Below are 12406 nucleotides of genomic sequence, written 5' to 3' on the forward strand. Positions count from 1 at the left end.
ACAAAACATATGTTTATGTTTCTATCAGTCAATTAACCAATTGCATATTATTGGACATTCAGATTCTTACCAGTTTCTCTCTGTTACAAGGCTGTGTTTAAAACATTAGTCAGTTTTTGTACCACTGATTATTAAGGTAGATTTCCTGAAGTGGAGCTCTTAGGGCAATAGATGTAAACATTTTAAAATTTCTTGAAACATACTGCCAAATTACTTTCCAGAAAGGATATCCAGTCATACCGCTATTGCCAGGAACATACATGATCAACTCTGTTAAATACCTCCTGTGCTTAGCCTTAGGAAGCTGTGGAGTGTAGTCCTGGTCGCTAGGAGGATGGATGTGCTTTCTGGGCTTTGTTAGAGATCAGGAAGAGCAAGTCTTGACTTAGAGATCAAAGATAAAGCAGAACCTTTATATTCTAGGTTTACTGACACAGCAGTCACCGAACACTAAGGTGGAGAAGCCATTATCTGTCAAAGGGACCTCTGTATAAATGGAGTGGTTTTGAAATGGTAATTTGGAGTTGGGATTTATAAGAATGTGCTTATACCACCATAGAGCCAGTTTATTCTCTAGCATCGATGCCTATAGAAGCTACCTTGAAACTGTAATTTTCTATTTAAAATCTGTCCAAATCCATTGTAGGTCAAAGGCTACTGTTGTCTGATACCATCTTGGTGGAATAATTTGCCTTGACTCAGGTATCCATTCTTGGCTATCCCTGGCATAAAAATATATTCTGTTCATCATTTGCTTTTTTACTGTATACACTCATTTATTAGAAAGCCAAAGACTTTGCTACAACTGTGCCCTCACACCTCTTTTCTCTTGGAGACAGTTGTGATCTGGGCTAAGGAAGTTGTATTTTAGACTCTCTATGTAACCCTTTCATCTGTTCTCATCTGTTTTTCTCTTATAGGAAAAAGACCGGAGTGAAGGCCGACTCATCAGTCTCTTGGAACAGTCTGAATATAAGACCACAGGTGAGGACCTCAGTATCAGTTTTCTGGGCTTCTGCCTAAGGCCTTCCAATAAAAATAGCTGCTACCAACTACCAACTCCTCTATCTTTTTGCTGAAGTTATGTGGGTGTACATTTGACCCAATTACCCAACCTTTGAGACTTGGTCTAGGTCATCTCTTGCTAAGGAAGAGATCTCTCCCTGTCTTTTTAAATTTTTTTAAATTAATTAATTTTTTCTTTCTTTTTTGGCTGCCCAGTGGCATATAGAGTTCTTCCCAGGCCAGGGGTCAGATCCGAGTCAGCAGTTGTGACCTGTGGCAATGCTGGATCATTTAACCAATGTGCCAGGCTGAATATTGAACCTGTGTCCTGGCACTTCAGAGATGCTGCTGATCTCACTGCACCATAGTGGGAACTCCTAAATACCCTGTCTTGTTTATGTGTTTTGTTTCAGGCTTTATAAAGCTTGAACTTTCGACTACCTGTTGAACTGGGGATAAAACATTTCCAAATCACAGGTGAATGCACAAACCCCAAGTACCTTCTAAAGGAATAGGCATTAAAATCCAGGCATTACTGGAGTTCTCATTGTGGCTCAGTGGGTTAGCAACCCAGCTAGTATCCATGAGGATGCTGGTTTGAACCCTGGCCTTGTTTAGTGGGTAAATGATCCAGCACTTGCTGCAATTAAACTCATAGCCTGGGAACTTCCATATGGCACAGGCGCGGCCCTTAAAAAAAAAAAAAACACAGACGTTACTGTTTTCTTATGTTTTGTGCATCATTCCTGTTACTTTTAGCTTCGTGCCTCAACCTAAGCTCCTGAGGGATTGTAAGAAGTAACTCTCTTTCTGTGCCTAATATTTAAGGAGGAGTGGAGTGGATAAGAGCATTGCATAGAGTTAGTAATATCAACTACATAAATTACAAGAGTTATATCTAGTAAAGTTCCATACATATTCCCTGACATAAGTAGGTTCTTAGTAAATGTTAGCTGTTATTATTACTGCTGTTATTGTTAATAGTTTCTTTTTTTTTTTTTTTTTTTTTGGTCTTTTTGCCTTTTCTAGGGCCGCTCTCACGACATATGGAGGTTCCCAGGCTAGGGGTCCAATCGGAGCTGTAACCACCGGCCTACGCCAGAGCCACAGCAACGCAGGATCTGTCTGCGACCCACACCACAGCTCACAGCAACGCCGGATCCTTTAACCCACTGAGCAGGGCCAGGGACCAAACCCGAAACCTCATGGTTCCTAGTTGGATTCATCAACCACTGCGCCACGACGGGAACTCCAATAGTTTCTATTTTTAAAATTTATTCAGTATAGACAGAAGAGGAACTTTTGCTTAGGTATGGTGAGATTTACTTACCATCTAGTTCTTTTTTTTTTTTTTTTATAATTTTTTTTATTTTCCCACTGTACAGCAAGGGGGTCAGGTTATCCTTACATGTATACATTACAATTACACTTTTTCCCCCACCCTTTCTTCTGTTGCAACATGAGTATCTAGACAAAGTTCTCAATGCTATTCAGCAGGATCTCCTTGTAAATCTATTCTAGGTTGTGTCTGATAAGCCCAAGCTCCCGATCCCTCCCACTCCCTCCCCCTCCCATCAGGCAGCCACAAGTCTCTTCTCCAAGTCCATGATTTTCTTTTTTGAGGAGATGTTCATTTGTGCTGGATATTAGATTCCAGTTATAAGTGATATCATATGGTATTTGTCTTTGTCTTTCTGGCTCATTTCACTCAGTATGAGATTCTCTAGTTCCATCCATGTTGCTGCAAATGGCATTATGTCATTCTTTTTTATGGCTGAGTAGTATTCCATTATGTATATATACCACATCTTCCGAATCCAGTCATCTGTGGATGGACATTTGGGTTGTTTCCACGTCCTGGCTATTGTGAATAGTGCTGCAATGAACATGCGGGTGCACATGTCTCTTTTAAGTAGAGTTTTGTCCGGATAGATGCCCAAGAGTGGGATTGCGGGGTCATATGGAAGTTCTATGTATAGATTTCTAAGGAATCTCCAAACTGTTCTCCATAGTGGCTGTACCAGTTTACATTCCCACCAGCAGTGCAGGAGGGTTCCCTTTTCTCCACAGCCCCTCCAGCACTTGTTATTTGTGGATTTATTAATGATGGCCATTCTGACTGGTGTGAGGTGGTATCTCATGGTAGTTTTGATTTGCATTTCTCTTATAATCAGCGATGTTGAGCATTTTTTCATGTGTTTGTTGGCCATCTGTATATCTTCTTTGGAGAAATGTCTATTCAGGTCTTTTGCCCATTTTTCCATTGATTGATTGGTTTTTTTGCTGTTGGGTTGTATAAGTTGCTTATATATTCTAGAGATTAAGCCCTTGTCCGTTGCATCATTTGAAACTGTTTTCTCCCATTCTGTAAGTTGTCTTTTTGTTTTCTTTTTGGTTTCCTTTGCTGTGCAAAAGCTTTTCAGTTTGATGAGGTCCCATGGGTTTATTTTTGCTCTAATTTCTATTGCTTTGAGAGACTGCCCTGAGAAAATATTCATGATGTTGATGTCAGAGAGTGTTTTGCCTATGTTTTCTTCTAGGAGTTTGATGGTGTCCTGTCGTATATTTAAGTCTTTCAGCCATTTGGAGTTTATTTTTGTGCATGGTGTGAGGGTGTGTTCTAGTTTCATTGCTTTGCATGCAGCTGTCCAGGTTTCCCAGCAATGCTTGCTGAATAGACTCTCCTTTTCCCATTTTATGTTCTTGCCTTCCTTGTCAAAGATTAATTGACCATAGGTGTCAGGGTTTATTTCCGGATTCTCTGTTCTGTTCCATTGGTCTGTCTGTCTGTTTTGATACCAGTACCACACTGTTTTGATGACTGTGGCTTTGTAGTATTTCTTGAAGTCTGGGAGAGTTATGCCCCCTGCTTGGTTTTTGTTTCTCAGGATTGCTTTGGCGATTCTGGGTCTTTTGTTGTCCCATATAAATGTTTGGATTGTTTGTTCTAGTTCTGTGAAAAATGTCATGGGTAATTTGATAGGGATTACATTGAATCTGTAGATTGCTTTGGGTAGTATGGCCATTTTCACAATATTGATTTTTCCAATCCAGGAACATGGAATATCTTTCCATTTCTTTACATCTTCTTTGATTTCTTTGATTAATGTTTTATAGTTCTCGGCATATAGGTCCTTTACCTCTTTGGTCAGGTGTATTCCGAGGTATTTGATTTTATGAGGTACAGTTTTAAAAGGTATCGTATTTTTGTATTCCTTTTCTAATGTTTCATTGCTGGTATACAGAAATGCAACTGACTTCTGAATGTTAATCTTATATCCTGCTACTTTGCTGAATTTATTAATCAGTTCAAGTAGGTTTGAGGTTGAGTCCTTAAGGTTTTCTATGTATAGTATCATGTCATCTGCATACAGTGACAGTTTGATCTCTTCTCTTCCTATATGGATGCCTTTTATTTCTTTTGTTTGTCTAATTGCTGTGGCTAGGACTTCCAAAACTATGTTGAAGAGCAGTGGTGAGAGTGGGCATCCCTGTCTTGTTCCAGATTTGAGTGAGAAGGCTTTCCATTTTTCCCCATTGAGTATTATATTTGCTGTGGGTTTATCATAAATGGCTTTGATTATATTCAGGAATGTTCCCTCTGTACCCACTTTGGCGAGGGTCTTGATCATGAATGGATGTTGGACTTTGTCAAATGCTTTTTCTGCATCTATTGAGATGATCATATGATTTTTGACCTTTTTTTTGTTAATGTGGTGTATGATGCTGATTGATTTGCGTATGTTGAACCATCCTTGTGAACCTGGGATGAACCCAACCTGGTCATGGTGTATAATTTTTTTGGTATGTTGTTGGATTCGGTTGGTCTCCCCCCCCCCTTTTTTTTTTCTTTTTCTTTTTAGGGCTGTCCTCACAGCATAGTTCCCAGGCTAGGGGTTGAATCCGAGCTGCAGCTGCCAGCCACAGCCATATCAGATCCAAGCTACATCTGCAACCTATGCCGCAGCTTGGGGCAACACTGGTTCCTTAACCCACTGAGTGGGGCCAGGGATCAAACCTGCATCCTCATGGATGCTGGTCAGGTTTGTTACTGCTAAACCATGACGGGAACTCCTACCATCTAGTTCTAATAGTTAATTCCTGCCAAACAAATCTTTTCTGCTTTCTGATGACTCTATAAAAGCAGCCTCTCTGAGCCCCATGGCCTGCTGCCCCTAGATCAGCAGGTTGTGAATCTCAGCAGGTAGCAGATTTCCTTTGGCAACTCCTTGTTTCTCAGGTCTAGATTTGAACTAGATTTATTCAGCGGTTATTCATTCAAAAATGTTCACCTCAGTTCTTCTGCAACTGAGCCTGTTGGATGTCAGTGCTTACATTCTGTTGTTCTGAAGATTGGGGAACTGAACTACCTCGATAAGCCTGATGAAGAGTAGTGCCCACAACACAGGAAGCACATGACCATTGGGAAGTGTTATGATTACAGCACTACTAACATTACTACTTTTTCTCTCTTATCACAGATGCAGAGATAAAGACCAAGTTTTCAGAAACAGGAGCCTTCAGGTGAATTGCGGTGTGCGTTGAAGTGTGGCTGTCACCAGTTCAAAAAAAATACAGGCCCTGTCTTATGTTAAAGTGTAGTGTGATACTCAAATTGTTGAAGTAGAAACCTGTGGAACTGTGTGACCTCTCCCTAATTTTGTGATGCCCCCATATATCTGGGCTAAGAATTGGAAAGCTACTTCAGTTCACTCATGATGTTAAAACAAGAAGAGGAAAAGCTGTCTTACTCTCTTCCCTGCCTTTCTCTCCCCACCCAACCCTGGTCTTCTAACTTAAAATTTAAGCAGCTTGGGAATTTGGGTGTGAATTCTCATTTTCTTACTGTGTTGCTTTGGGTATATGATTTACCCAGTGTCCTCATCTGTGAAAGGGGAATGATAGTATTTATCTGGTTGGATTATTCCAAAGATTATGTGAACTAATAGTATATGTAAAAACCCCTGGAGTTTCCCATGTGGCACAACAGGATCAGTGGAGTCTCTGCAGCACTGAGACACAGTTTTGATTCCCTGCTTGGCACAGTGTGTTAAGGCTTCAGCATTGCTGCAGCTGCAGTGTAGGTCACAACTGTTGCTTGGAACTGGTACCTGGCGAGGGAACTCCATATGCAATGGAGCGGCCAAAAAAAGAAAAAACAAAACAAAACCCTGGTAGAATGCATGATGCATACTTCATGCTTAATTCTGACTTTTTTTTCTCCTCTCTAGGGTGCCTTCAGCAGGGGTAGAAGAGGCAGGCTGCAGCAGAGAGATGCAGAGTTCCCTTGCACATCTTGACTTAAATGAGTCTCCCATCAAGTCTTTTGTTTCTGTTTCAGAAGCTGCAGATTGCTTAGTGGACTTTAAAAAGCAGCTTACTGCCCGGCCAGGTAGCCGGACACGGACCAAAGCAGGCAGAGGAAGAAGGAGGAAATCCTGAATTTCTAGGGTCCAAAGGCTAACAAAACCATTAGCAGTAGGAGTGGGCCATGTTCATTAAGCCTTAGTGGCCTCCAGTTCATTGTTAAGCAAGTTTTGGTCCTACAGTTTTTACCACCAGCACCCACTTAGCTTTCTGGTTTTTATGTTTTCTATGAGCTATACAGACAACTGTGTATAGTATTCTGTTTTATAACAGTCTGTTTGAATTCACTTATGGTTAAAAGAAAATTTAAATATATTTATCTATGTTTCTATGAAATCTGATTTCAATAAGATTGAGATTTTCCTTTTTTTTTCTGGGGTTTTGGGGGAAGGATATTTTAATTATGAGGCTAGTTCTCAGACTCATGAATTACATATTTCTGAATGAATTTCATTACTGGTCTTTGACATAATGCCTGTATTTACCGAATGTATAGTGCACAATTCTGAACACTCTGTAGCTACACCCTGGACCTTCTCTGATGTAATTCTGAAAGATGTCAGGCATTGAATTCTGCTTCTGTTCTGCCATCCTTATCATTTAGTGACCTGTCACTTCATCTTGCTGTCTCATCCAGTTAAGAATTCTCAGCCAGGAGTTCCCGTCATGGCTCGGCAAAACAACCCTGAGTAGTATCCATGAGGAGGCAGGTTTGATCCCTGATCTAGCTCAGTGGGCCAGGAATCCGGCATTGCCCTGAACTGTGGTGTAGGTCGAAGACACAAGATCTGGCCTTGCTGTGGCTGTGGCATAGGCCAGTGGCTACAGCTCTGATTCAACCCCTAGCCTGGGAACCTCCATATGCTGTGATTGTGTCCCTAAAAAAAAACAAAAAAACAAAAAAAAACAAAGCATTCTCAGCCAGAGCTTGGGACCTTCTTTGAGGGATGTGTCCTGCCATTCTTGCCTGAAATTTGTAAGTGAAACTCTCAGTTATTAGTTCCTACACATTTTTTCTTTTGTCTTTTTAGAGCCGCACCCATAGCATATGGAAATTCCCAGGCTAGGGGTCAAATTGGAGCTATAGCTGCTGCCCTACACCACAACCACAGCAACACAGGTTCCAAGCTGTGTCTGTGACCTATATACCGCAGCTCATGGCAATGCTGGGTTTTTAACGCACTAAGTGAGGCCAGGGATTGAACCCTCGTCCTCATGGATACTAGTTGGTTTCATTACCGATGTGCCACGACAGGAACTCCCTAGTTCCTATGCAATTATTTTTCTTCCTAAATGAACCAGTGAGGATGCCTTATATATTTGTCTGCTAAAACTATGGTTGGTTCTCTTGTCATCAGAGGTCAAAGCAACAGTAGGAAATAGCTTCTATTTCAGCACATTGGTAGAGGAGTGCACATTCTAGACCACATGGCTCAGGAGTTTCCAGTGAAGAGCAGAGATGTGGTCTGTCCTCAGTTCACAGGCAGACTCCAAAGAGGAAAGGATGTTGAATGGCAGAAGGAACTACCTGAAAGAGATGACCAGACAAGGATGATGAGAAGCTAGCTTTGGCCCACACTGATTGGAATATGGTATGAGGTGGCTGCTAACCAGGAAAGGATCCTGGGACAGGATAAACAGGTCACCACTCGCCTGACTTCTGACTTACCAAGTTCAAAGTTTTCTTTTCCTTTATTTTAAAACAAACACGAGGTGTGTGTTAGACTGAAGAGGTCAGAGACAGGATGTAAAGCACAGCACAGGCCTTTAATGCACTATTTCCTGCCTAGTTGCCTTTGCACTGTTTTTTGTTTTTTAACAGCTCATTGAGTTAGAAGAAGACAGGATGACAGGCTCACTCTTTTTTCCTTCCATGTCTTGGTGTTGGATGGCACTGACACTGTGGCCAGCATCATGGAAATAATTGCTCTTATTTTTTGAGCCATTGCTATGGTTCAGGCAATGTGGGTACCTTCATTTAATCCTCACAGCAACCTTATGAGGTAGGTATTATCCTCCCCAATTTTCAGATGAAGAAACAAAAGCTTAGAGTAACAAATAAAACCATTATTTGTCCTGGCAGTGAGACGACAGTGCTGCATCTCTTCAGTCCTAAAGAGTGCTGTATTTTGACTCTAGTATTGATTATTTCCCTGTTTTCCTCTAATGAAAAGTAGTTTATCAGTTATGTCCCATCAACTTAGCTCTCACTAGTCTTCTCCCTCATTAAATGGCAATTTATTGGAGGTAAAGTTCTATAAACAGGAAATAGTGTGTTTTATCTCTCTGCCTGAAGATAAGAAAAGGGAAAAGGGAGTTCCCGTCATGGCACAGTGGTTAACAAATGCGACTAGGAACCATGAGGTTGCAGGTTCTGTCCCTGCCCTTGCTCAGTGGGTCAACGATCCGGCGTTGCCGTGAGTTGTGGTGTAGGTTGCAGACGCGGCTCAGATCCCGTGTTGCTGTGGCTCTGGCATAGGCCGGGGGCTACAGCTCCAATTCGACCCCTAGCCTGGGAATCTCCGTTTGCCGCGGGAGCGGCCCAAAGAAATAGCAAAAAGACAAAAAAAAAAAAAAAAAAAAAAGGAGAGGACTGATTCTTTAAAGTGAATTATTTAACTTAAAATTGTGCAGTCTTACTAGAACATGGGTCAGTGGCAAAGTATTGAAGGAAGGTGTGGATCAGTAGGCCCAGGAGTGATAGGCTTATTTGTTATTGTGGAGTCACGGGGAACAGTCATCTCCCCAGGCTCTCCAACCTCCATCTTTGGTGAAGGCTTCTCATTTGTCTTACTTTCCCAATGCCAGTGGTCCTGTGGGAGGGACTTTAGTGAGACATTCAAGAGGCGGCAGTGGAAAGAATATGACGTAATTCTGAATCTAAATCCTTACTTCTTTTTTTTTTTTTTTTTTTTTTTTTTTTTGGTTGCACCCATGGCATGAAGAAGTTCCCAGGCCAGGAACTGAACCAGCACCACAGCAGCAACTCAAGCTGCTGCATTGACAAAGCTGGATCCTTAATCCAGTTGCACCACAAGAGGATTCCTGAACCCTTCCTTTTGATACAAGTTAACTTCTCTGAGACCTAGTTTCCTTGTTTATGAAGTGGAAGGAAACTTCCAGGGCTGTAAGGAGTATGATAATGTGTTTAAAAGTACAATATCTATCTCATGGAAAGTGCATGAATGGTGGCAACAGTTGTTATTCAGTGTGATGCTAGTTTTGTGGATCATAAGCAATGCTTCATTGAGAGGTGGGAAAGACAGAGAGGGGTGAAGTGCAGATGTGAGAGGAAGTAGTTCAACTACATTAGTCCCATCAGCCACCAGCCTTCCACAGCAAGCTTGGTGTTTAGACCTCACCTAGGGCCCCTGGGGTTTGTTCATTTGGTGGTTTTGCTTTGCTTCTTCTATAAAGTAGCTATTTTGCTGGCGTTGCAAACCCACGGAGAGCTAGGAAGCTCTATAAACTTCACAAGCTGTTGTGATAAATTGGAAAAGAGAAGGTGACTTGTGTGTTAGGTATCGTAGATATGTTATTTCATCAGTAGACCTCTAACAGAGGGTGTGCCTTGCCCATTTCCCCTGGGCCCTCACCATTCTATTACATACCCACAGGGTCCTATTGCAAGAACCTTGCAACTTAGTACCTGTGCCTTAGTACTTCTCTAGACTAACGTGTGTTACATGCTGGGAGTGCCAGGGAGTGGAGGGCTCTGAGGCAGCCCTCAGCCAGTGAAAGGTAGAAGTTGGATAAATTCCCTGGTATCCTCACCTCAGGTGCTTGCATTCTCCCTGTCTCCCAGAGTCCTATGGGATTGAGCCCCAATAGCTCCCAGTGGCAACTTACTTATGTATGCTCTGTTGGCTTCCTTTCCTTTCTATCTCAGTTTCAACTCCCCTATCAGTGTTTCTTGGATCTGGGCTGGAACTAGGGTGAGGGGCTCTTACTATTGGATTCATTATAAGGCAGGGTTGGCACTTGTGTGCAGCAAAGAACGATTCTCTCCATTTGGTAGCTAGGCATCTCACATGCTCAACATAATCCTAGCCCTGCTTCCTAGTTAAACTGTTTGTACTCAAATTAGGTCTGCTTCTGGGAGAACCCAACCTAAGGCATTAGTCTCTTATGTTTTGTACATGGAAAACCGAGGCTCAGAGAAATGAAGAAATTCATCTAGGTCATATAGATGGTAAATGGAATGGGATTTGAACCCAGGTCTGTCTGACACCAGAGCTAATTCTCTACTATACTATACTACCTCCTACCTTCCACTCGAGTCACAAAATTCACTGGAAATTTTATGCTTGGGTGGGCTCATTCTTCTCACTTGTGAGGCAGAGCAGCTTTGGCCCTAAGTTGATTTAGAACATAGGAATTAGGATGAGGGGAGGGCAGGTAGTAAGTGGATGGTAATACCAGTGGGAAGATGGAAGAACGTAATTAACTCTGTGGAAAAGCTGCTGAAGTCATGTGTACCAGGAAGGCAGGAAGAGTTTACTTATTTCCTCTTGGTTTCAAAAGCTACAGCCCACATTTCCTGAGCTGATCTCCTCTCCCTTCCCTTAATTCCTCCTGGACAGGTTGAGATTGGCACTGAGGGTCTATGAAGAACCCTTGTCAGGACTTGTCCTTCCCCTTGTTGATCAGTGGCCATCTAGTGTTTGAAGAGAACTGCTGATTCCTCTGCTGCAGTCTGTGCTGTCATAGCTGTTCATAGACCTCAAACCCAGGCTGCGTTCTCCCTCAGTAGGCCCTGGCACAGACCTCTGACACTCTGCCTAGGTCGCTGAGGAAATAGACATTGAACTTGCAGAAACACAGACAAAGAGCCCTGGCATTGCTTGTCAGAGGCGTATCTTCACCCTGGCTCAGGAGACTCCAAACTGACTGTCAGCATGAATCGCAGCTAGGCCTTTCACATTCAGTTCCATATTCTCTCCTAACTAAACAAAGTTGAGAGACTGGAGCCCCAGGCTAAGAAGGATGCTCTGTTGTAGATGGTGGCCACTCTGTCCTCCCCACCCCCATTCCCAGTTACCCTGCTAATCAGAGCCAATATGCTTGATTGGTACCCAGTGAACTGGGCAGCAGGGCTGACTTCTGGCATGTTTCCAGGGCCAGCCATGCCAAAACTGATAAAATAGCCATCTTCCTTGATCTCCATCCTGGTGTCATGAGCAGGCCAAGTATTGTTTGTGATTAATATTAGGCTTGTTGCTGATGAAAGTTTTAAAGTATATGCTCACCAATTTCCTTGAAATGAAAATTGGTACAGTATGTCTAGTCTCCTATCATGGCGGGTATCTTAGTCTGTTTGGACTGCTATAAAAAAAAAAATAACACGGAGTTCCCGTCTTGGTGCAGCAGAAACAAATCCGACTAGGAACCATGAGGTTGGGGGTTCCATCCCTGTCCTCACTCTGTGGGTTAAGAATCCAGTGTTGCTGTGAGCTGTGGTGTAGGTTGCAGATGTGGCTCAGATCTGGTGTTGCTGTGGCTCTAGTGTAGGCTGGCAGCAACAGCTCCAATTAGACCCCTAGCCTGGGAACCTCCATATGCCGCGGGTGTGGCCCTAAAAAGACAAAAGACAAAAATAATAATAACACAGGAGTTCCCATTGTGGCTCAGCAGTTAACCATCCTGACTAGTATGCATGAGGATGCAGGTTCAATTCCTGGCCTCACTCAGTGGGTTAAGGATCCGGTGTTGCTGTGAGCTGTGGTGTAGGTTGCAGATGCAGCTCCGATTTGGCCCCGAGCCTGGGAACTTCATATGTCGCAGGTGCGGGCCTAAAAGAAACACACCCCTCCCAAAAAAAACCAGACTGAGTGGCTTTTAAACCACAGAAAAAAACAAGAATATGACTCACTGTTCCAGAGGCTGGACGTCTGAGGTCAGGTTGCCAGCATGGTCAGATGAAGGCCCTCTTCCAGGTTGCATATCACCAACTTCTTAGATCTTTACATGGCAGAAGAGGCAATGGAACTCTCTGGGGCCTCTGATGAGGGCATGAATCCCATTCATTAGGGCT

The 12406-nt window shown here is 42.8% G+C and overlaps 1 protein-coding gene across 26 annotated transcripts in view; it reads left to right on the top strand.

The window, feature by feature from the left end:
- The window catches only part of UIMC1 (ubiquitin interaction motif containing 1), a 140094-nt gene extending 133386 nt beyond the window's left edge, over nucleotides 1–6708 (top strand). For 25 of the 26 annotated variants that reach the window (XR_014834622.1, XR_014834678.1, XR_014834677.1 and 22 more), the window contains 3 exons: nucleotides 921–984; nucleotides 5487–5529; nucleotides 6237–6708. Coding sequence is in view for 22 of the 26 variants with exons in the window: in XM_085006571.1 (XP_084862697.1) it covers nucleotides 921–984; nucleotides 5487–5529; nucleotides 6237–6447 (318 nt within the window). In the remaining 4 variants the exon portion in view is untranslated. 26 annotated transcript variants of the gene reach the window in all.
- Nucleotides 6709–12406: the final 5698 nt, after the last annotated feature.

This window comes from Sus scrofa, chromosome 2 (assembly GCF_054392235.1).
Source record: "Sus scrofa isolate SSC_HxYL_T2T_F1_AM1 chromosome 2, Sscrofa_HxYL_maternal_Yorkshire_Landrace_v2.0, whole genome shotgun sequence".
Taxonomy (NCBI): Eukaryota; Metazoa; Chordata; class Mammalia; order Artiodactyla; family Suidae; genus Sus; species Sus scrofa.